At 34.6% G+C, this 25,914-nt stretch overlaps 1 protein-coding gene across 5 annotated transcripts in view; it reads right to left on the bottom strand.

Moving 5' to 3' along the window:
- The window catches only part of LOC149802218 (tubulin tyrosine ligase 3-like), a 157,821-nt gene that overhangs the window by 32,823 nt on the left and 99,084 nt on the right, over positions 1 to 25,914 (bottom strand). For all 5 annotated transcript variants that reach the window (XM_089956639.1, XM_089956635.1, XM_089956636.1 and 2 more), the window contains 6 exons: positions 24,278 to 24,339; positions 18,442 to 18,593; positions 15,301 to 15,396; positions 12,219 to 12,477; positions 9,878 to 9,983; positions 2,426 to 2,573 (listed from right to left, as the gene is read on the bottom strand). In XM_089956639.1, the coding sequence (XP_089812765.1) occupies positions 2,426 to 2,573; positions 9,878 to 9,983; positions 12,219 to 12,477; positions 15,301 to 15,396; positions 18,442 to 18,593; positions 24,278 to 24,339 (823 nt within the window). The remainder of the gene's footprint in view (positions 1 to 2,425; positions 2,574 to 9,877; positions 9,984 to 12,218; positions 12,478 to 15,300; positions 15,397 to 18,441; positions 18,594 to 24,277; positions 24,340 to 25,914) is intronic.

The following is a 25,914-nucleotide window of genomic DNA, read 5'->3' as shown; positions in this document are numbered from 1 at the left end:
CACTGCATCTCATTCAACCACTTCACCAGTTGTAAGACAAGAACCATTCTATTCTGATTCCCAAGCGTGTCCAGTGAGGTTGGGGGTGGAAGAAGATAAGCTATCTTTGTCCTGTTAAAAAATCACCATAGATACCTGATCCAACATTGAGCCCATGGCCACAACATTGTGCATCAAATGCTGGGGATCCAAATTGGAAAACTGGTGTGTGGGGCTAATAGAATATCTACAAGAAAAAGTGTCTGTAGACACTTGTGACATGTAATTGACAATGTAAGCAACCCTATCAGTAGAGTGCATACTACCTGGTACAAACAGAAGTAGTAATGGAAAAATCATGGGATTTGGCACCAATCCTGGTATCAAAGGGAGATCACTTTATATAACTGCCACCTAAGTGGGTTGATAACTTGTAGCATTTTAGCTAAAAAGTTTAGTCTGGGAGGGCTGGATTTGTGAGGTAGCAGTAGTTCTCCTAAGGTATTATCATTGATTGATGTACTTGAAGAAGAAAAATCAAAGTATTGGGAATATTGATAACTTGGAGGGTTAAGTAAAGATGAACATAATTGTGAAATATTGATAATCATATTTCTCTTTATGATGATAAGCAAACACCAATATCCCTCTATAACTATTTAAACTGAATTTTATATGTTTAAGTTTTTTCTTCTCTTTATCTCTTAAAAGAGAATTTAGTAAATTTCATAAAACTTTTTTACAGAAAATGTTTAGGCATCAAACCTTTAAGAACATTTTTGTATTGAAATGATTGTTAATAGAAGCTGTCAGATTCTATAAAGGGAGGTAAGCAATGAGTATAATTAATTCCTCAAAGGATTACAATTATATCATGTACCCCAGTAGGATTACAATCACTCTTTCAGTTTCAAAAGACCTAAATACAGAAAAGTGCCTATTATCAGAAATAGAAACTACTCTGAGTAACTGAGAACAGACAGCATGCCAGAGTTTTGAGAAGAGTAAATCCATTTATGCCAATGATATCTATGTTTCACCATTCACAGGTCAGACAACAATGCTCATGTTAATAAAGGTCATATGATGAAAGAAGATTGCTTGACACAACATGTGCCTTTTAGAAACATGTTTACTACGTCTCTGTGTATTACTAGTGTTAACTATGTCATCTGAAAATCTCATGTAAAAGGACAGCATGCTGGGCTGAAACATACCATGCCAGTATGCAACAATGAAATCGAGAATGTTCTCCATTATGCAAAAGCACATTTTCGTTCCAACTTTACAGTAATAAATTATAAAACATGTAATAAAGGTCATTCTACAGCTCATTGGTGACTCTGTCCTGTTTGATCTACAGATAGTCAGGGTTATAAATGTTCTGGGCATCCATCTAAACATCGTTTCTGAGACCCAACAAATCATGTCACCTCTATCATACAATAAAGAATTAATGAATGCTGAAAATATGATAGAGAGCAAAGATATACATTGGTCATCCAAATTAAACTTCAAAAGTCTAACATGGTCCCTTTATATAACACATGTTTGGTCGTGGAACCTGAGATACTATTTTGAATTTTCTTTTCCACAAAACTTACCCCAAAATAAGGCAACATTGCTGATATCACAGTAAACTTTATGGCTTCCTTGAATGGTGTTATAGTGAGATCATTGTACTATATATCATGTAGAAGGTGCCCTCACCTGTATAACATGATACACTTTTATGATTCCCCTGAACATTGTTATTAGTGAGAGATCACTGTAAATATGTATTGCACCCCATTATAAGGTGCTCTTACATGTATAATGTGCACCAGTATAAGGTGCAATACTTATGAGACTGCACACTTTTATGACTTCCCTGAATAGTGTTATAGTGAGAGATCACTGTAATATACCTTAAGTACCTCATGATAAGGTGTCCTCACCTATAAGACCGTACGTTTTTATGACTTCCCTGTACAGCATTATAGTAATCATTGTACTGAAGAAAATTGTCAATGGTTTAACTAAAGTAGTAGAATAATTCTTTATTTGATGTTTAGAAATGTTGGGTTCTTTTTTCAATGTAGTTATCATCTTGGCAAAGATTGTGAATCAACATATTAATTAAATTGACATAGAATGTGTATCAGGTTACCTAAATATGTAATTTTATTGATTATCACAGATATTCATATCATGCTGCTCACCATGACAATATTTTGTGAACTAGGTGAAAATTTACGTATCTTGAAATCTGTTAAAATTAAAATTAAAATAAAACTTGTAATTTTTTAACCTGTATTTTTCACTAGAAGAACAATTCATGTAGATTTACATTACAGCTGTAACTGTTTTTCATTTTTCATGAATTGTATTATTTTTATTTAAGACAGGAATGTAACAAACTTCACAAATGTGCCTTCTCCTTCCCCCGTTTCATTTTCAGACTGACCTTTAATGGTATCCTCCAGGACATTGGTACATAAGCGTGATGTAACAGCTGTACTGGACTCCATGCTGGGACTGGAGTTGATCTCAATTAACCATGGACTGTAATCTTCTGTCAGCATGAAATCTGCACCATACAGCTCAAAGGAGGCCTGGATAAAGTGAATAGAGGAAAATCCATCATATATAAAACAGTGGTGTCACACACTTTCTAATAAATCTATGAGACAAGTCATAATTACTTTCCATCTTATGCTTACCTTGGGAATCAAAATACTCAAATTGTTCGACTAGTTCTACGAAATTCAAAAGTCATAATAACAACAAATGAGTATAAACTTAAGAATCCATTAGTCACATGAAGAAAAATACTAACTGTACAATTTCATCTTGCTGTCGAATTAACAAAGTGTTATAACTAAAATCAAAAATCTAGTTCTTGTGTTTATCAAAACAGAGAACCAAATTATTTTGCACCTACTGTGCTGACTGGCATCTTGTCTCACAAGACCAGGTATGCAGATGTCATAAAGGCATTAGCCATTGTTTCATGTGCAGCCCTGTTAATCACTGTTGCAATAATGAATGTGGATTCCCAAGTAAGATCACTACCTGCTTTTTGGACAAGTCAAAACATTCCTAGTGAAGACAAATGTAGCAATCATGTTTCACAAAAATCTGGAGGTGGCATGCAAGACATTTAAGTCCATCTTAAAAACAGAGGGCTGGTCATATTGTTCATTGCAATATTTTGTCCAAGTATAGCAGCTCAGTGCTAACTGCCTGTGAATGTGAGGTACCAGCACAAAAAGAATGACACTGATTCTTGGCTTCCCAGGTTTTTCATTTTACTAGTCAGGTTGTCAGAGATTTCTGTCACGTTCACTGACCTTGGAAGACCTTGGAAGACCTTGGAAGACGTTGGAAGACCTTGGAAGACGTTGGAAGGATTGCTGATCATATTCATCTTCCAAATCCACTGAAGCCTTGACCTTATAGGTCTGGCTTGCAGCTGACCAAGTAATGCACTTAGAAATCAGCAGAACTCTGAATACTACTTCCATTGCCATTTTAGAACTGCATTCTGTATGTTTCATTGTAGGATCAGTGTAGTCATCAAGGTTATCCCTACACTTACTGCTGGGATTGTCTTCACTGGGCATTCTGTCAACATCAGAGTAAAACATCCTGGGGAGCATTATACCTGTGTACACTTTGGCATCTCCCAAACAAATAAGTCATAACAATTTGAGCCAGTAGTTGCATCGTCATCTGGGCAAGTACTATGGTTTGTCTCACTAGCATGAAATGCTGGTCAGTGTTTTGATAGTTTTGCTCTGTCATCACCTGTAGGGCAGCCTGAATATTGACTGGTCAGTCAGTTCAGCTCTAGGCTGGATAAACAAAATCAGTTGTCATCTGGACAGCTGGTTTGGTAACTGCCTGGTCAGTCCATGTGGCAAAATGGACAAATTGGCCAATCATATCCCTTATTGCTTCTCATACTAAGGCATGGCCAGCTGTATATGACCCAGCTCATCAAAGTGTTGGATACTGGATCAATGAATGTGGAATATGGCTGGCGATCTGGACAAGATCATTGCAGCCACATAACTACTTATGCCTGCGTATGTACATTTATGGGTGGTGTGAGGAGGTTGGGTCTACCTTTTACCTTACTCTGTTAAGACAGTGAACATAGCCCGGAAGGGCCAATTGAATTGTGCCGGAGTGGTCACATGGGTTTCACTGGCCAATCATTAGTCAGGGCTTGCAACTGCGCACAGTTACTGAATGGTAATTAGCGTCACTTTCAAGTGAACAGCAGAGGAGCAAATTTTATGGCCTGGATGGACTGATGGCAAAACATATCATTCACTTCCAAAAATAAATGATGTGCCCAGACTTACCGGTCCTCAGGCTAAGCTCAGACATACAGTGGGACTTGCACTCACTATACAGCCTAGAATAGGACAGTTGTCCCACTCACTATACAGCATAGAATAGGACAGTTGTCCCACTCACTATACAGCCTAGAATAGGACAGTTGTCCCACTCACTATACAGCCTAGAATAGGACAGTTGTCCCATAAGCTCCAAGTCATCGCTGAAGAAATAAGCTGAATGGCAGGGAACAAATTCACCTGAGACCAGCAACTTTGTTACATTGTCTTGTACTAGTCACAACATCTGCAACACCAATAACATTTGTGGAGAAAGTGTGGGCGACAACTCTGTAACCCCTTTTTCCTCCAAGACACATTACTTTTGATGGGGGAGGGACAATCAGTGTCCCCCAATGGTCAGTGGTGATGTCTATGGATGTAAACTTAGCAAGTTGCAATCCTTCTATCTAGATATGCTGCATCTTTCTTCCATCTTTAGTCTTTCTTGCAGCATCTAAGACCAAATGTTTTTTGACCATGACACAAATACTACAAAAATCGAAGCTGTAAGCAAATATCTGGAACATGCAAAACATGTTCCAAGCATGTGCTCATTTGCCTTAAATCTTTTGTATTTTACACATTTCCTTGACTTGGTCAATCAATGTTTGGAAAACAAAAGTGATGAAAACATTTCAGGAAATAACAAACCAAAAAAGTGTTTATCTGCACAAATAAGCAATGTTTGTTACTAAATAAGCAAAGAAATATCAGCAGTGTGGATCACTAGGAAAGACAAAAGAAACTGTGATAAATGCTCACAACTATAAAGAAATGTCTCAAAATATTAACTGCAACATGTAATACAAACTTTTACACTCAATACTATACTGACTTTATCAATAAATTGTTCATAATTCACAAGATTAATTTAGATTCTGTGAGTTGTGTGATATATATCATATTGAGTTAAATCTCAAAGCTGGTAACCAATCATAGCCACCTAGTGGTGGTGAAGTGAGGTAAGGGTAAAGGCTGAGAAGAGTTTCTTCCCTTTGACTATCTGGACTATAGATGGGAAAGGTGAAAATTTCATTTTTCAGCAACTCATGGATTTGAGAGATAGCAGAGTTTCTTGCTAACATTAATGTGATCATGAAATATATTCAAAGGACAAATCATTTTGTTTTTTATTTAAATTAATAAAGATGATAAAAATGTTCTATTTTTAAATGTTGATTTAAAATATATCAATTATTAATTTTTAAAGGCACAAACTCTTTAAAAAGTTGATAATTTTTAATCTACTTTGTACCGAACCTGCATAACAATAAAACTAATAGTTCCTCCTTGTGTTTGTCTTCAATGCATTCTGTGCAAATGTTATGCAGTCCTGGGCAAACAAAAACCCATTCAATGTTTGCTCAATCAACTGGAAGATACACATGTGCACTAAACAATGCCATTGTTGAAATATGTTTATCACATGAATTAATAAATCAATTAAAGTACCTAATAGCTAATCAAGTAATTGCAGATCATGAAAGCTAATTCCATTATGAAAGATTGTTGGAACTATCATGTACCACTGCTAAATATAACAAATACAGTCAACTCTGCTTATATGCATAGCCTCAGGACAGGACCCAAGCTATGCATATAAATGGAGTATGCATTTAAGTGGAATTCATGTATATTTACAATGTACATGTACTTGTAAAATAGAAAATCATCCAAACAAAGCTCATATGCTATATAAATGTGTTTCAGTGTATTAAACATCTACGTATACATTTAATTCCACAATACAAGTAAATTCAGATAAATACTAAACTGTTATTGCCAAAATTATTATTGACAGTGTGTATCACTCTTTTGGTAGCAAAATAGTATATGGGTCACTACTAAATTTATTTCCCAGTGAAGTAATAAGTTTGCATAAAAAGAAAGACATAAAAATCATTGCAAAATGTTTGCAAGTTACTTGGTAAAAAAGTCTGTAATTTCTGTAATTGGTTTTTGAACACAGTTGGTGTGGCCAATCTGGTCGACAATAGTCTGCAAGTTATAAAATCTGTCATACGATTCGCACCCATTTGCTTCCGGAAACGCTCTAATAGTCTCCAGACTTTTAATGGCAGTAGCAAAGTTTGGCGGTGGGACAGGCAAATCGTTGGTAGACTCCTCCACATCCTATGGATCTGAGTCCTTTTCTTCTTGCTGGACGTTTGAACAGATATCGGCATCTGTTTTTTTCTTGATCAGTATGAAAGTGTTCATCCTATGCCACATAGCAATTGAAATCATCCAATGCCATAGTGGGTGGGATAAAAACTTCAGTGTTGTCGTCATCTGAGTAACGTCTTCAGTGGATGTGGTGTTTTTGACAAAATTTGCACTAGTATCAGTGGGCCGCTGATAGGTACCTGTCGACTCCTTGCTTTGGTGAACCATCGCAACAGGGCTTCCTCATCATCTTCTGCTTTTCCTGCCCTTTGACACTTTCTGTTAGGATTGCTGTTACTCTGCCAATCTTCAAGAATCTTTTCCTTATTTTTCTGAATTCTCGATATCGCACTTTGGTTAACACCAAACAACTGTGCAATCGACGACTGACTTTCTTTATTATCTAGCTTCTTTATCACTTCCACATGATTCGCCATGATGTCTTACATGTGCACTTAGCCACTTTATATTTAGTCAATGGGTTGAATTTACATTGCTTTCTTCAGGAGTTGTACAAGAAACTTGATCCGATGCAGGGTTAGTACTAGGCCATCAGCCAACAAGGGATTTGTGCTGACCACTGAGATTACTGTGACTAATGACTCATCAGGTGGTCACCTGGCCGCTGCCAGCTGACAATAATTTCTAGCTCTAGAGCCAGTGCACCGGCATTAATAACGCCTTAGCTGATGAGTGCAGAGGTTGGCTGGGGCACCAGTCTACAATTTTCTACGATCTTTGGGATAGCAGTCTACACGTATACAGCCTTGAACTCCTCTTTAGATGTCTGGACCATGTTTATGCAAATAAGTGGTGTCAAATACGTATAACGTCAATGGTTAAGACCAGCAAATTGTGTGTAATTAAATGATTTATGCATTTAACTGATATGCATTTATCCAATATTGATACTATGGATATTAATGAAGGAAAAATGGGACCATACTTTCGCTATGCACTTAAGTGATTTATGCAATTAAGCGATATGCATTTAAGTGGAGCGAACTGTAATCACATAATGAAAGCCACCTTCATGCACATGTGGTCTGGCCATGTTGGCAACCATGCTTTTACTTCATCAATCAACTAGCAGCTGAAAATCCAATTTTCAGAAAACAATAATGGATCAATGTCTATCACTAAATAAGTGGTAGAAGATATTTTCAGTATTTACATAGTGTTTTGTAAGTTTATGTGAGTTTATTAGCAATGAATTGAGTAAAAGGATTTTTCTAGCCAAGAAAATTCTAGGGGTTTGAAATTTACACAGATATTGCTTAGTGACCTCTACACATATAAACAGGCATCATGAAATGTAATTGTGCTATATTTGTCCTTTCACTATTCTTAGATTTATGTTGGCATTGAATTTAAACAAATCATAATCTATGCTGGATCATTAAACATTATGCTTATTTGTGTACATTTATATGGAATTTTTATGGATTCACTGTTATGGATGCATTGACAGCTGGAAGATTTTATTTTTGAAGTAGGGGTGGCTGCATAGGCAAAGTTACATTCTGATCTAGGTTGATAAGTATACTACTCATATTACATCAGAGCATGTAACAATAGTATTCAGTGATAGCCAATCAGCTTGGAAACATTCATACTACAGCAAAGCATGTAACAATAGTATTCAGTGATAGCCAATCAGCTTGGAAACATTCATACTACAGCAAAGCATGTAACAATAGTATTCCGTGGTAGCCAATCAGCTTGGAAAGAATCATACTACAGCAGAGCATGTAACAATAGTATTCAGTGATAGCCAATGAGCTTGGAAACATTCATACTACAGCAAAGCATGTAACAATAGTATTCCGTGGTAGCCAATCAGCTTGGAAAGAATCATACTACAGCAGAGCATGTAACAATAGTATTCAGTGATAGTCAATGAGCTTGGAAACATTCATACAACAGCAGAGCATGTAACAATAGTATTCATTGGTGGCCAATCAGCTTGGAAACATCAGTACTACAGCAGAGCATGTAACAATAGTATTCAGTGATAGCCAATCAGCTTGGAAACATTAGTACACAGCAAAGCATGTAACAATAGTATTCAGTGATAGCCAATCAGCTTGGAAAGAATCATACTACAGCAGAGCATGTAACAATAGTATTCAGTGATAGCCAATCAGCTTGGAAACATTCATACTACAGCAAAGCATGTAACAATAGTATTCAGTGATAGCCAATCAGCTTGGAAACATTCATACTATAGCAGAGCATGTAACAATAGTATTCAGTGGTACCCAATCAGCTTGGAAAGATTCATACTACAGCAGAGCATGTAACATTAGTATTCCATGGTAGCCAATCAGCTTGGAAAGATTCATACTACAGCAAAGCATGTAACAATAGTATTCAGTGGTAGCCAATCAGCTTGGAAACATTCATACTACAGCAGAGCATGTAACAACAGTATTCAGTGATAGCCAATCAGCTTGGAAAGAATCATACTACAGCAGAGCATGTAACAATAGTATTCAGTGGTAGCCAATCAGCTTGGAAAGATTCATAATACAGCAGAGCATGTAACAATACTATTCAGTGGTAGCCATTCAGCTTGGAAAGATTCATAATACAGCAGAGCATGTAACAAAAGTATTCTGTGGTAGCCAATCAGCTTGGAAAGATTCATACTACAGCAGAGCATGTAACAATAGTATTCAGTGGTAGCCAATCAGCTTGGAAAGATTCGTACTACAGCAGAGCATGTACTTCTGTTTTGAGGGGTTTTTTTCATTGTAAAATTTCTGAAAGTCGGATTTGGCCCAAATATATTCAAAACATTCTATTTAGCCACCGTGTTAGCATACAATACATTTGTCAAACATGTGATTAAAAGATCATATACATATTTGTAATATTCAATATTAATTTGTGACAGATGCAGGCATTTTGTAAAAACAAGAATTTGTAAAAACAAAACCTGTTGTCATGAATAATGGCAAAACCCTGTTAATATCATTAAAACCACAAGATTATTCCTCAGGAGTTTCTATACATTAATTACTGACAGAAACTACTGATTTACTGGTACAGGGAAAAAGTACAGTGGTACATACCACTGGCAAAAAATACCATGGTAAACTGGTTTAATGGTAATACCATGCACCTCTATTGTTCATTATTCAAAAATACTCATGATGACTTGGGTTTCCATTTATGAATGGAAGAATGGTTTGCAGTTCTGCATGGTTGTTTTGTAATAATTAACTATTATTAGAACCAGCTTTTATTAATAAAGTGCTAGTGACAAAACTTAATCAGCTCTAACAGTGGATACAAGTGATGTGGAGGAAAAAGACTAGGGCAGGTGGGTAACTAATTACCTTTCTAAACTCGACAATATCCTGGGTGGTCAACAGCGCACAGACAATCGACTTTTTCATTGTAGGGTAGATGTGGTCATCCCATATGTGACCAAGTTTCTTGTTTCTGGAACAGCATGGCAGAGACATGTCAACAAGACTGCAAAAACAGCTCTAGGTTGCATGGTTGCTTGTTAAAATAAAAATTACTGATTGTGTGCAACTGTATGAAATTAAAATAAATAAGCTTAAAAAAATATTTCACATTACAAAAGATGAAGTCACTGGAAACAATATATCTAAGACCAAAGTAACAATATATCTAAGACCAAAGTAACAATATATCTAAGACCAAAGTAACAATATATTTATGACCAAAGCAAAAATTTATCTATGACTAATCTAATATACACAAAAAAAGTACAACTATACATAACAAAGCTAAAGACAAATGATAACAAATTGTAACAAAAACAAACATACACCTCCCCTCCCTACTCCAAAGTACAAATGCATGTACCATACTGTTTTGCTTTTGGACACTACATTTTCAGACACCAAATAAAATCAAAATGATTTATCATGCACTGTATTTTCAACATTGTTTTACAAGAATTTTATTTAGACATTTATGTTTCTGGATACAAATGTACTTCTCAGATGCTACGATAAGATGCAAACAGTAATATCTTTTCAGAAAGTGGAGGAATGTGCTGCTTTTTATTTAAACTCTTAACAAATTATTGTCATAAATTGGGAGAACCATGATTGCGTATTTATTAGATTGATGACACTGACAATATAAAACAGGCTATCTGCTTTAACAATATTACCTACCTGCTGAGAAAAGATCTTAATCATGAAGAGAAGAATATGTCATCCTTTATTAACGAGAAACTAATAAAAATTAAACCATCAGTGCCAAAAGATGTTTTAATGTCCAACGCAACTAATTATTTGGAAGTGAGTGAACCAATCAGTTTGATGGGGAACACTTAAATATAGAGAATAATAACTCTTACACTATTCCCATATTCCTCACTTTGGATTACTTCCCCTTATACCTCAGGTAATGTCACTGTCACCACTGCTGAATTTGCTGGAGACTTGAAGAAAGACTTTTCCTCTATTTAACTTTGCTTTCAAAAGAATTTGCCAAAGTTTTGTCTTGATTTGGTACTTTATGGAACAGCAACACACAAAATTTACTTAGTGCCAAGGAAATTAGAGTGTCTTGCCCTCAGACACACCATGCTAGCTGACCCAGGTTAATCTTTAGGTAGTATCTTGCACACTAACCACTGATCTACTGCATCACCTGCCAACATTAGTTGCCTCTTATGACATTAAAGAGGATGCATCAGCCCTATTCTACAGCCAGTGAGCCTGCATGGAGGTTGTACAGATAATATAAGACAATTCAAAGCATAATCTGACAGATCTAGTACTATTATATTAATTTATCAATCTTTTCATCGAAATTGTATTGCTAAATTAACATAAATGTCATTTCAAAATGAGGCGGCCCTGAGGATCAAAGCAAGCCAGTGATGTTGTTTATGACACCACATGGAGAGCAGTTTGCTGCCAACATGCAATATTCTGCAAGGTAATGATCAATTCTATTGATTCAGCTTGTGAGTTCTTGGGAACAATAGTGACGATGATTTGTCAATCCATGTGATGGCAGACCTCGATCAGGCTGTTCACAATTGTGTGCATGTCCATGTGTGAGTGGTCTACAAGGCAAATATATAAGAACTTAAGCAACAAAAAGATTTGTTGTTGTTGTTATAGGGTTTAACGCCATTTTTCAGCACAAGATAGGCTATACATGGCGGCCAATATTAATGGTGGATGAAGAACCCAGGAAAACCCGGGAAAGAACCACCGACCCATGAGAAGATACCAGCAAACAAAAAGATGAAATTAGTGTTATGTGTGTGAAGTTTCCATAAATTCTCCAAACAGCACAAAAATCGAATCAAGTCATCCACATATGCATGTAACCAAGCATATGCTATATCTGTTACCAAGGTCAGTCCTAGATAATCTTGTTAACAGGTTTTCTCCAAATATGGTTTTTCAGTCCAAACTTTTCACAAACTTTTAACAAAATGAATAAATGGTTTAATGGCAAGAAAATAGAGTCAGATCGTCTAGTGATAAACATGCCTAACATATTTCACTTGTTTACAATTGTACATTTGTTTTTCAGTCAAGCCAATTATGCTTTGCAGAATGGATGGGAGAATGGATATACAAACAGATGGATGGATAATTTCAGCTGGACAGCTTGATAGGATCAAATCAAGATGCCCTAGCTGCAGGCAATGGGGGAATATAAATACCGCAAGCTTACTTGAGGTAGTCCTTGAACTCTTCATGAGACCACATATTTTCGTCTGGCAATTGGCTGGATCTAGGACCATTCTTGTAATGCTTCTGGATTGCATTATTACTCAGATGAATAGACTCATCAAAATTATCCAGCGTGAACTCTTGCGAGCAGAATCTCAGGTAACTGTCCATATAGAACCAGATTGTCAGTGGGTTCCAGTCTGTCACCAGGAACCACTGGCGGATATCAAACTTACAATTGTATATCAGGAGTGGTCTCTCTGCAAGGAGAAAATACAAATTTTACTACACTTTTCAACTTAATTTCCTTTGAGGTTAATTTAAAAATTCTAACACTTTATATTCCAAATGGTGAAATTATGTGTCACTTATGGTATTGTAAAGCCACGAACCTGGAGAAAATACTGACTTTGTACAGGAAGCCACCACTAACTGTTTAGTGTACACTGGGTCAAGGGATCAAACCATAAACTGTGATATGCATCATTACCATCATTATTGGACAGTGTACTGTACTATCTGTAATATTTGATATTCAATGGCATTTTATGCACAATAAATCCAAAGAAGTTATGTTATTTATTGTATTTTCATTTTTTGTTAAGAGAACATCTTTTCTTGTTAAAACTTTGCGATTTTTTAAAACTTAAAAAAATCTGAACATTTTTGTCATGTCAATACATTCCTAGTAACCCATAAATAAACAAAGTCATGTAATCTTGACAGGCCCTTTAACAACCCCATTTCTCTGCTTAAATGTGACGAATCTGATAATAATTACCTCTTTATACAGTTCTTAAACATTTACTTCAAGAAGATAAGTAAAATTTAGTCTATGACCGTGATCTTTGCTGTCTGAAGGGGCATATGCATAGCTGCCTTAGCCAGCTTCAATAAGTTGGGAAACTTCTTTATGGCTGTTCTGTAGTATTGTCCAGAGTTCACATGTATTATTTCATGAATATCTCTACTCCATAATGTATGCGATCTGGTGATTCAAACAGCTGACTTTTTACAAGAAAAGGTTATTTTTCTGACAAATTTTGAATGTATTACACAAGAATTAAAACTCCACTTAATCATTTATTTTATTCATTTTGCCATTCACTTTGCACATCTATGCCATCACTGACATGATGTTAAAAATTATCAGTAATTTTCTGCCCAGCCATACTGTACTATAATCTCATCTTCTGGAAATGGAACAAAGTTTGTACATGTGCAAATGAGAGGAAAGGCCATCAACTGCAGAACCATTATAGCAGTACCCACGTTTTTCTTTATAAGAAATTAGTAGGCTTTGTAAGCATTCTTTTGTACTAACCTACATCTGCCTACTTTTCAATGGACAGTGGTATTTTGATAAAATATCTATCCATATTTTTGAATTATTTCTTTTGTATACTTATTTATTCAGTTTATCTTAAGAATGCCTTTTTATGTGCACAACATTGAACTAATTTGTGAGAGTTCTAATGCATCACTGTTTCCCAAGTGTACAAATTTGTATAAGTTTTGCATGAATTGTGCTCTTGTTCATCCTGGAGGTATCTCAATACCTATAATTATAAGTACATGCAAACATAATATAGAAAATACATGCAAAATGACCTAAAATATGGTTACTCTCTTGAGTCTTTTGCTCATTTCATCCAATGCAAGTCCTAATTCAGTAGTAATTTCATTTTGAACCTATTTGTGCTAAATATGTACAAATAATCTGGTTGGTTAACACAATTGTACTAAAAGTATACAACTATGCACAGCATCAAGTCACAAAATACTAATGGTTTATATATGTACTACCTTTTTACTTGCTATAACTTTTGAATTCCAAGTGCAGTGTTAGATTCCTAATAAGAACATAATTCAGTCAAATATTGGCAGAACAATATAAATCAAACAAAAACTATTGCATTTGCCTGAATCTAACACACTCCAAACTTAAAGCAACATACACAGATTTGCTGGTACATTATGATGGCAAATCAGGTTTTCAGCTTCTTGCAACTGGTTATGAAATAAGCACAGCTAATACGGTAAATATACTGTATCAACATTTTGTATAAAACTGTATCTTAATCCATCATGTCTTTCTCAAGTTACTGACAGCAACAAACTCTGGGAGATATGGGAGAGAAAGTGGATGGACAGAGTAAAAGTATTGCCTCATGCATAGTAAGGGGGGGGGGCACTGAATCAGTAAACCAAATAAAAATCAGATGACACTGCATTAAACAAGATAGCTACAGCCTGCATGTTGAGCCCATGACCAAAGAACTGATGTAAAATATGTGAGCGTGACTCTGTGGTCATATTGGCAATGTGACCTTGACTCCATAGTGAATGGGGGATTGTAACCTTGACTCCATAGTGAATGTGTGGCAATGTGACCTTGACTCCATAGTGAATATGGGATTGTGACTTTGACACCATAGTGAATGGGGGATTGTGACTTTAACTCTTTGGTCAAAGGGGCAAAGATCTATGCTGCAGAATTTTTAAACAATTTCATTCTGATTCATGCTGGAAAATCCATCAAGGAGATTAGGTAATATAATCCAATGAAATAACTTTAACCAATACGGTTTTAAGACAAGTTTTATATGACTGGTATAGAAAATTCAGAATCAAGCAGACAGAGAAACAAATTTTAGAAGGAACTGACTTAGCGTCATAAGAAGTACATGAGAAATAATCATGGATCAGAAAAAACAAGCAAATGAAAAAAACATTAACCAAAACCTTACTGCAAATTTTCTATGAATGTGATCATAATATTAAGATCAAAGGGGTGTGTGAACGTGTTACTGAATGAATTCTCTTAGCTTCATAATGATTCATGCCAATTACAATGAAAATCTATCAAGAGGTTTAGGAAGTGTATGCAAATGAGGAACTTTAACCCCAAAACATAATAAACTGCTATAAATGATGATGCAGATGCTGTTTAGGGCAAAGGTGACTACTACGTCTCACTTCCCACTAATGTGGGATTGACAAAACTAGTAGAGGAATGAATTCTCTGTGGTAAGGTTCCTTAAGGCAAAGAGATAATTATAAGAATTCACAGGTAGACCTACCAATGTATTTTTGGACAACATATTTATTGTCTTTTCTGACCACTTGACTGTTGACAAGTTTCAGCATGTCCTCCAATCTGTGATAGCATACAATTCCTGCAAGAAACAGAATATAACTAAGCAAGAAACTCGTATCAGAACACCTCTGCAAGTCCAACACAGATGTGCTCTGTCATCACTATTTTTGGTGTAGATTATAAGAAACATGGCATAGTCCTATCATGCACAGCTTTTACAAATTGTGAAAAGATTGTATAGCTGACATTATATTGTGTTTATTGCTTAAAAAATTCCCCAAAAACATAACTATTGCAACAAAAGGCTGGTATTAGATCATTTACCACTAACTATAATCTAAACCAAAGTACCATACCTAGAAATGATAACAATTACCAGGTGTATTGAACAAACTGACCTAAGAGTACAACTGTAAAAAGTTGATGAAATTTGGAAATATTCAAGCTGACTTTTATTTCCTTAAATATTTGTGCTCATCTAAAAAAACTAAATCCCCCCAAACTATGTAAAATCAATGAGTAACATATATTCTGATTGTCCATGTGGGCTACAGTTGAGCTTATCACAAGAATGGTTAATTATAATGAAATATAGAAGGAACATTTTCCATTAATTCTGTCCTTACCTTGCTTTTACAAAATGTTATTTTACTGTACAAGAGCTGCTTGAGAGGCAATGAATTATCTACACTCTTAATTCTCCCAAGTCTATTTAATATGCTGCTATTCAGATTGTCAAACACAATCCGTCCTATACTGTAAATGCTGATCTAAATAACACTGTAAATCGAATTCTTTTGTGGGAATCAATTGTAAATCGAATTCTTTTGTGGGAATCAATTGTAAATCAAATTATTTTGTGGGAATCAATTGTAAATCCAATTATTTTGTGGCAATCAATAGTAAATCCAATTATTTTGTGGCAACCAATTGTAAATTCAATTATTTTGTGGGAATCAACTGTAAATCCAATTATGTTGTGGGAATCAATTGTAAATTCAATTATTTTGTGGGAATCAATTGTAAATTTAATTATTTTGTGGGAATCAATTGTAAATTCAATTATTTTGTGGGAATCAATTGTAAATCCAATTATTTTGTGACAATCAATTGTAAATTCAATTATTTTGAGGGAATCAATTGTAAATCAAATTATTTTGTGGGAATCAATTGTAAATCGAATTATTTTGTGGGAATCAATTGTAAATTCAATTATTTTGTGGGAATCAATTGTAGATTCAATTATTTTGTAGGAATCAATTGTAAATCAAATTATTTTGTGGGAATCAATTGCAAATTCAATTATTTTGTGGGAAACAATTGTAAATTCAAATATTTTGTGGGAATCAATTGTAAATCCAATTATGTTGTGGGAATCAATTGTAAATCAAATTATTTTGTGGGAATCAATTGTAAATTTAATTATTTTGTGGGAATCAATTGTAAATCCAATTATTTTGTGACAATCAATTGTAAATTCAATTATTTTGAGGGAATCAATTGTAAATCAAATTATTTTGTGGGAATCAATTGTAAATCGAATTATTTTGTGGGAATCAATTGTAAATTCAATTATTTTGTGGGAATCAATTGAAAAATCCAATTATTTTGTGGCAACCAATTGTAAATTCAATTATTTTGTGGGAATCAATTGTAAATCCAATTATGTTGTGGGAATCAATTGTAAATTCAATTATTTTGTGGGAATCAATTGTAAATTTAATTATTTTGTGGGAATCAATTGTAAATTCAATTATTTTGTGGGAATCAATTGTAAATCCAATTATTTTGTGACAATCAATTGTAAATTCAATTATTTTGAGGGAATCAATTGTAAATCAAATTATTTTGTGGGAATCAATTGTAAATCGAATTATTTTGTGGGAATCAATTGTAAATTCAATTATTTTGTGGGAATCAATTGTAGATTCAATTATTTTGTAGGAATCAATTGTAAATCAAATTATTTTGTGGGAATCAATTGCAAATTCAATTATTTTGTGGGAAACAATTGTAAATTCAAATATTTTGTGGGAATCAATTGTAAATCCAATTATATTTTGGGAATAAATTTTTGAAGTTTTGTGAAAATGACATGACCTTTCTGTCAGTACTTATATACATACATTTAGCAAGCGGTCTTACTGTCACAAGTGCCAACATTCCAGACAGCTTTTGGGGTTTATAATACTCTGAAAAGAATGTTTTGGTGTCCCAAAGAGGGTCAGTGCATGCAACAACAAAAAAAGTGACGCTGTACAATTGAGATTAGGTTATCTACTCGTAAATGCCTAAGAAGATAGAATATGTTTTCTTTGAAGCATGTAATAACTTTCAAATATAACAAATAATTGGTAGACTTAGAACTGTCAAATATCAGCATACACTCAAACAAATGTGCACTCATAATTGCAAACACACAGAAAATAAAAACCTAAAGCTACACCAAGTTTCTGACTTTAAAATCAATGGACAGCGGAAAACAGTCTTAACCTGATGCAGTTTTTGCTGCTCTGAGTAGTTCATTGGGAGTTCGAAGGTGGTGCAATTGTCAGAGTTCAACTTTGCATCCTGCAAAGGCTGGATGGTACCATTGTTCAAACTTCCCGAAAGATCTTGTTAAATTTTTCTCAGCATAGAAAATTATCTTTCTGCATCTGCACTGCTGAAACGGAGCATTAAACATGCAATGTCCATGCTTTGCATTGCGCATTGCTCTGACGGTGGGTTGTGTCACTATTCTGATCCATGTCATGGACTCTAGAATTTCATATGGCATTTGCAGCATATGCAAATAATAAACTGTTCCACTTATTGCTGTGCTATACAAATTTTCTTTTGCTTGGCTTCACTCACTTGACCATTGACTCATCCTTCCCTGAATCACACCGACCAATATTTAGTCTTAAAAAATGAATCACACTTTCACACTATTCTGTCTAAGGAAATAACCATTATTTGCATGCTATATATTTGTTTTCTTATGATTTGTTAATATATCTCATTCAAGTTGACTTGTTTTGTTTCAACCAGATTAGCTATGTCTTTCCACCCATCAGAACTGCAGGTCCTCATCTATTGTGTATTGAGAAATCCACACCTATATACTCTTGAGCAAGCTTACCCCTGCCTCTTGACTTTGCACCAGGTTTAACAATCCAGACATTTTTGACGCCATCCAGTTCAAGCTGAGGCCACTTGGTCTTCATCCGGTTCAAAATGCTTTCCACCTGGCCTAACAGGTGGTTGGGGATACTGGGAATTATGCCATTTTCACTGCAAAAAATAGCAGTAGTCATATTATAAACCATTACATAACTCAATAAAACATACCACAGATCTGTGGTATTCTAAAACTGAATATCCCAAACCAAGAAATAAGAGACAATTAGAAACTAAATGCACTAGTAGTGAAGAATAAGTCTTAAGTTAAATTAATTGTTTTTTTTCTATCTTAAAAATCAAATAAACCATATCATTTTGACTCACGGAATATTGTTGATAGTCATTCCAAGTTATATTTGACTTACAATCATCTGGACCCGTGAAAAAAAGCTGCATGTATGCTAGACCTTGACCTGTTGTGCCACTGGTAATCTGCAAGCAACTGCCATACCAGGTAAATTTCATGCATGGAAACACTGAACACACTGACCCAGCAGTATCTAACATGCTTCCTCAAGTGGACGACATTTCACGAGCTGAATTATCAAGTATTCTGAATGAACCAACTAAACTTTAGTCACTTGCCAGTTGGACAACCAGATGATCACAATCTAAAACAAATTAAATCTCATAAAGAGGAATGATGACCATAAAATTAAATGATTTAAATTTCTAAAACAGTAAGATCTCTTACATAAACCCCTATCTCAAAGCCGGGAAATTGAAAATCTACCAAGGAGAACTTAAGGGAAATAATTACTTTCACTGCAGCTGGTTACACTGATTATTAAAACTATAGGTTGTTGTTGTTGTGGGGTTTAACACCATATTTCAAACTATAGGTTGTTGTTGTTGTGGGGCTTAACGCTATTTTTCAGCACACAATAGGCACACAATAAGAACCACCGACCCACGAAAAGCTACTGGCAAGCTTTCTCACATACCCACATTGGCCAAATCCTAGACTCGATCCCATAGCACTAGTCATATTATAAACCATTACATAAGTCAATAAAACATACCATAGATCTGTGGTATTCTAAAACTGAATATCCCAAACCAAGAAATAAGAGACAATTAGAAACTAAATGCACTAGTAGGAAGAATAAGTCTTAAGTTAAATTAATTGTTTTTTTTCTATCTTAAAAATCAAATAAACCATATCAGTTTGACTCACGGAATATTGTTGATAGTCATTCCAAGTTATATTCGACTTACAATCATCTGGACCCTTGAATGAGTCCTAATGAAACCAAAACAATGTATTTTTGGACCAAAATGCTAGTAGGCAGCTACTGGAAAGTATGCCACAGGACTCTGAACACATTGGTGTAATAGACAGGTTTTATTTCATAGCATGTGAGCATATGTCATGCCGAAAGCACACATTATAGTGAAAGCATATCACAAAAAAATGCATACATGACAAAAACAACTGCGACAATCTGTGTTAGGTGACATGTCCAAACATGACTTGCACATAAAGGATTAGGCTACTAATAGGATAGCTAAACCAAACATCCAGTAGTTAATCACAAATCATAAAGATTCAAAAATGGTTTTTAAACATTATGTCATGTTAACCTTTTCAACAGATTACCATCATCATATTCTTGCAAAAATTGTATGGCATTTTTATCTTACTTTCTATTTGTCTTTCAAATATATAACACCTAGAAAAAGGCATGGCATTTTATCAAACTTTCTACCATATTCCCCCAATTTCATGTCCCTGGTCTCTTGCCACCCTCAGTTACCACCTATAAATTTGAATGTAACAATTGATTGGTGCTGTAATTTGCAATTTCATTCTCCATCTTCACCATCCACCATACCTTATCAATGTACAAATGATGTAATTATCATCACAGACCTTGAAAATCTGCCATTTTTGTCAGAAAGATTTATTAAATTAGTCAATCCAATTTCTGACTGCCTCCAGTAAAGCTAATTAGTATTATCTCAACTTGCTTTCTGTGTACCTAGTGTAAATACCGAGCGAAGCCATTAGAGCAATGGCACAGTGATGACCATTGGTCAATAATTGCAATTGCATTAGTTGTTGTTGTTGTAGAGTTTAACGCCATTTTTCAGCACATGATAGGCTATACATGGCGGCCAGTATTAATGGTGGAGGAAGAACCCGGGAAAACCCGGGAGAGAACCACCGACCCACGAGAAGCTACTGGCAAGCTTTCTCACATACCCATATTGGCTGTGCATTAGTTAGTTAGAACAGAACATAACCATATGATCAGGGTGAGATGTGTCAATTTCTGTATAAACTGTATGGAGAACTATTTTATACCAAATTCTGTAGAGTCACATGCAAGGTAACTAATGTAAATACTGAAATAGAAGGCATACACATTGCATGCCTTTAAAATTAAACAAAACTGTTGGTGGGTATATAATGTATTATATTAATTGAATAAATTGATTTTGACAGAATCAAATATCATATATTTTTTCTGAAAACAAAAATCGATCTCTCTTTGACTAGATTTGATCTAAATCTGGAGAAAAAAAGTTGCATCTATGCTAGACCATGACCTGTTGTGCCACTGGTAATCTGCAAGCAACTGCCATACCAGGTAAATTTCATACATGGAGACATTGAACACACTGACCCAGCAGTATCTAACATGCTTCCTGAAGTGGACAATATTTCATGAGCTGAATTATCAAGTATTCTGAATGAACCAACTAAACTTTAGTCACTTGCCAGTTGGACAGCCAGATGATCACAATCTAAAACAAATTAAATCTCATAAAGAGGAATGATGACCATAAAATTAAATGATTTAAATCTCTAAAACAGTAAGATCTCTTACATAAACCCCTATCTCAAAGCCGGGAAATTGAAAATCTACCAAGGAGAACTTAAGGGAAATAATTACTTTCACTGCAGCTGGTTACACTGATTATTAAAACTATAGGTTGTTGTTGTTGTGGGGTTTAACACCATATTTCAAACTATAGGTTGTTGTTGTTGTGGGGTTTAACGCTATTTTTCAGCACACGATAGGCTATGCATGGCAGCCAGTATTAATGGTGGAGGAAGAACCTGGGAAAACCCCGGGAAGAACCACCGACCCACGAAAAGCTACTGGCAAGCTTTCTCACATACCCACATTGGCCGAACCCTAGACTCGATCCCATGCAGGAAGAGGTGAGATGGCAGTGATCCATAACGGAGAGCACTTTAGACCACTTGGCCACTCAGGGCCCCAAAACTAGAGGTAAATTGATATTAGAATTTGAAGGAGAGGGGATTCAAAGACTTGGCATTATAACATTGGTTGAATTACTTATTTGATGTGTACATAACTATTATATTATTGATGGAGAATTCCCTGTTCTATAAATAGCTACATATCAGAATCCCTCAGTTCATAACCTTAAATAAGGCTCTAAAACTGATTGTAAATATCTTTAAAAATGCACAAAAAATAAAATAATAAATAAAATAATCAAGAATTACAATTATGAGAGTTTAATTATTTTTTCTGAGTTTATCATGGTGTAAATTGTCAGTTGCTGACTCACACAGCATACATAATGCCCTTCAGGCATTATTTGCTTTGTGAGTTGGCAACAAGTTGGCAACTAACAGTTTACGACAATAAACTCAGAATAAAAAAAAACAAACTCTTAAATGTCTCAGCAAATTGCCCTTGAGACCATTCACACTAATAGCCAGTGTAACTTTAATGTAAAGATGATCATGAGTGCAATTAGATCTATTAAAAGAAAGTCAATGTAAGATTGATTAAAATCATTGTCTTAGAAGTGGAGTGGTAGATCTGTCCTCCTCAAATAAAGTTGCATTCAAGGCCCATCATAATACTGATTTCATCTAGAACATCTCATTGACTGCAAATACAACAAAGAAACACATGCACTGGTTGTAAGTAATGCCATTCACTGTATCAAATGGCATCAGGTTGTGCTGTAACACCTGAACTAGATGACAATGCTGGCTACACATAGGAGTTATCTCCAATGTACGCCAATCAGGTGAGATAGGAGAACCTGCCTATCAGAACACCAAACTTGCCAACCTCATTTGTGACTTTTCTACCAACCTGAACATGATTAGTGATGTCAATTTGGATGAATATCTTTCTATGAGGACATAAAGGATTCCAGCATCTTAATAACCATGTTATGGAATTATGCTGAAAATGATACGGAAATGGAGCAAGTGTATCAAACACCCTTACGAGTTAAAGTGAAAATATATTCTAAAGACTGTCGTGTGATTTCTAGAATCCAGTGACCTTAATGAGGAACATGATAGAGAATTGTTTAAAGAAAAAAACTGAACACCTTGACATTTCAAAGGCATAAACAACAATCAATTATGGATTTCTTGGGGGAAAGCAAACTTAGTGATACTAGCAGTAGAGTGTACAATGCAATATAATGATTTATTATATACTCATTTTTTTCTCCGTTAACTTTACATTGTCAGAATCATGCAATATTACCTGATACTGAACTTGTGTGCAAATACACATATTGCATTCATGTGCATAAAGGAACTAAATTCTATTGTAAACTAACAATGGATGCAGACGCCAGCACTTTTGAATTATAAACTAATCATGTACACTTGCGTAGTAGGCGCTTTACGTTGCGTTTGTTTAAATTTGTTTTTGAATGAAGTAAAGCAGATGCTTCATTGACTGCCACATACCAGCTACTTTGGCACATTCTGCGTTAACTTTTTTGATACAATGTTTTGGATTTAGGCTAGCTATACAACAGATGCAAGAAAGGGTCCTTACAAATAACATACAAGTGACAAAGCATATACTGTCTTCTTTAGCTGGTGATAAGAATGGCAAAAAATTATACTTACTTTTACATCCTGAATTTCCTCAAAATGTACTTTCTTAGTTTTGCAAATCCGAATTACATGAGCCATGTCATACGTTCTCAATCTTGATTACACATTTCGAAATTGTACTGTAATTTCAAACATAAGTGCAATTACATCCTCCTTACTAAACTCAAACTGAAATAAGCATTAAATTCCATTGCGTCTTTTTGATAATTGCAACTGAAAGACTTCATATTTTTCCCACATTATGATTTCAAACATTCAATGACAGAAACAGAAACACATTTGCAGATGTCAACACGCTTCTCCCTCTCTTCTTCAATCCAATGTATTTCATGTGGAATTGTCACATATAAATCCAGTCCATAATCAAAATCTTTCATAGAATCAAAAAAAATACCAAAGTTTATTCATTGCAGAACAAATGAAGAAGTTGTTGCAATGCACATTCATTCACAATGACTCCAAATTTCAATTTAACAAGACATGCCATTTTCTTTCGAAAGTTATGTCGAGCATGTGACTAAGTTCAAATTTATCTGGGCGGAGTTATGTGCGTTGTAATAATGTTGTTGTTGTGTAATGATGAATCTGCGCTTGTGTATTTATTTTGGAATACGGAATACATTCAGTTACTTTGTTTCTTGTAGTGTATTTTGTTAATATAATTAAGCATTAGGTAGAATAAAAAAATGAGCATATAATAAAAAGGTTACTGCATTTGTATGGGAAAACATGAACTCGTTTTGTCAGATGGATATACCATACTCCCAAGGTCGTGCAGTATTTCCATTAAAAAAACTCATTCATATTTTCCCATACAAATGCAGTAACCTGTAACTATTATTTTCTTCAGTTTCCATTGATTGATTAAGAGACTTTTACATTTTGTTGAAAATGCGTCCATTACCTTTACTGAGGGAATTTGTTGTTGATATATACTTACTGGACTAGCTGATAGTACCATCCTATCAATTCATCCCACTGTGCCTGTGACAGCTGATAGAGCTGAAAAAGGAAATGAATAAATAAATAACTAGAAGAATAACATGGAACTGAATATGTAAGAATAATATCCAACATTTTATTGTCAGTTAGTGACTCACTGCTGAATTAGATGCACATACTGTTTCACTCAAACACTGGATCTATGACAAATCACCTCATCGTCCCCAAGTATTAGTTTACTTGAGTAAATCTTTTTTTGAAATTTTAAAGGATTAGTAGTATGATACTTTGGATTGGGTTTTAGTCAAAGCAGTTATTACATTTGTTGTTCATTAACATTTTCAGCTATGTTGAATATAACTCATAACCAAATACAATATCAAACTTATAATAAACTATTGCATAAGTTTATTATTACTCACATGATACAAAATCTATATTATACATTACCGTTCACTTTTATACATCACTCCCTCAATAACACGCATCCTCATAACTTGCAAACCTGCTTATAATGTTGGGTCAGTCGTGGATTTTTTTACTAGAAAGTACAAATAATTTGACCCCTACTTGTTGAACATGAAGAAAATTGCAATCAAAATTGGTAAATGAAACCTTGATATATCATTCTTTTTATCATCTAAAACAGTTGATCTGACCTGGAAATTTGAATCAATCTTATGAAATTATAAACATTTAATAAGAAGTCATGTATTTTATTAAAATTTCTTTCCAAGCAATGTTCTTGGTACACCATAATTATAAGAGTATGCAAAGAAATGAAAATGTCACTAAAGCCTACCTGAGGCTGCACTATAATAAATAAATACCAATTAAATAAGCATTTTCATCAAGTGAAATGTGTGTTTTAGTTACATCTTTTAGTTTGGCTTAAGTGTGATGATCATAAATACAAAGTGCCCTGTTGTATTGAAACGTAAAATATGTCAATCCACCGTAACAGCTATGTCCGAAAACATTTCTGTGAGAACCTAATTAAGTGCCAACGACGTTTTGACACCTAATTTGCGTAAGTATTCGTTGTATTGTTGCAATGAATTAAAAGCTGACCTCCTTGTATTACCACATTAATTAGTATTTTGTATCAAATAATGGGGGTGGAATAAATTAAAAGTTAAAAGGCATGCAAATCCACCTTGCATAACAGCTAGCAATCCCAGTCAAGCGTCAGGTCAACTCATTTCAAGTGATCAATCGAACACTGTTACATTTTTTCAGTGAACGTTATATAATTTTACTAATTTAAATTAGCATATCATTCACAACTGTGATCAAAGATAGCAAGACAACCAAGCAAAAAAAGTACTTGATGAAATTTTTTCTTCTTCACAGATATGTTTTATTAATCATATGCTATTTGAAGAGTTTGTAATTTGTAAATTTTTGAATTGGCACTAGGAAATATCTTCATGGATGATAAGAAATTTCACCATTACCTGCAATGAAATCCCTGTATCAATATTTACAGAACAATATAAAAAATGCCTTTTGACAATGACAGCTGTTTCACAAGCTAAGTGTTCCATTTTTTTAATTTTAAATAAAAGGAATCTTGTTTATGAATTTGAATCAATTAGTAGTCTGGTTCACTGATTAGTATGCTCTTTGTCCACT

The sequence above is a fragment of the Sinohyriopsis cumingii genome, chromosome 4, assembly GCF_028554795.1.
Source record: "Sinohyriopsis cumingii isolate HCF-2022 chromosome 4, ASM2855479v2, whole genome shotgun sequence".
Classification (NCBI taxonomy): Eukaryota; Metazoa; Mollusca; class Bivalvia; order Unionida; family Unionidae; genus Sinohyriopsis; species Sinohyriopsis cumingii.
Note: the sequence above shows the minus strand (reverse complement) of the source record. Positions and strands in the feature narration are given on the sequence as shown.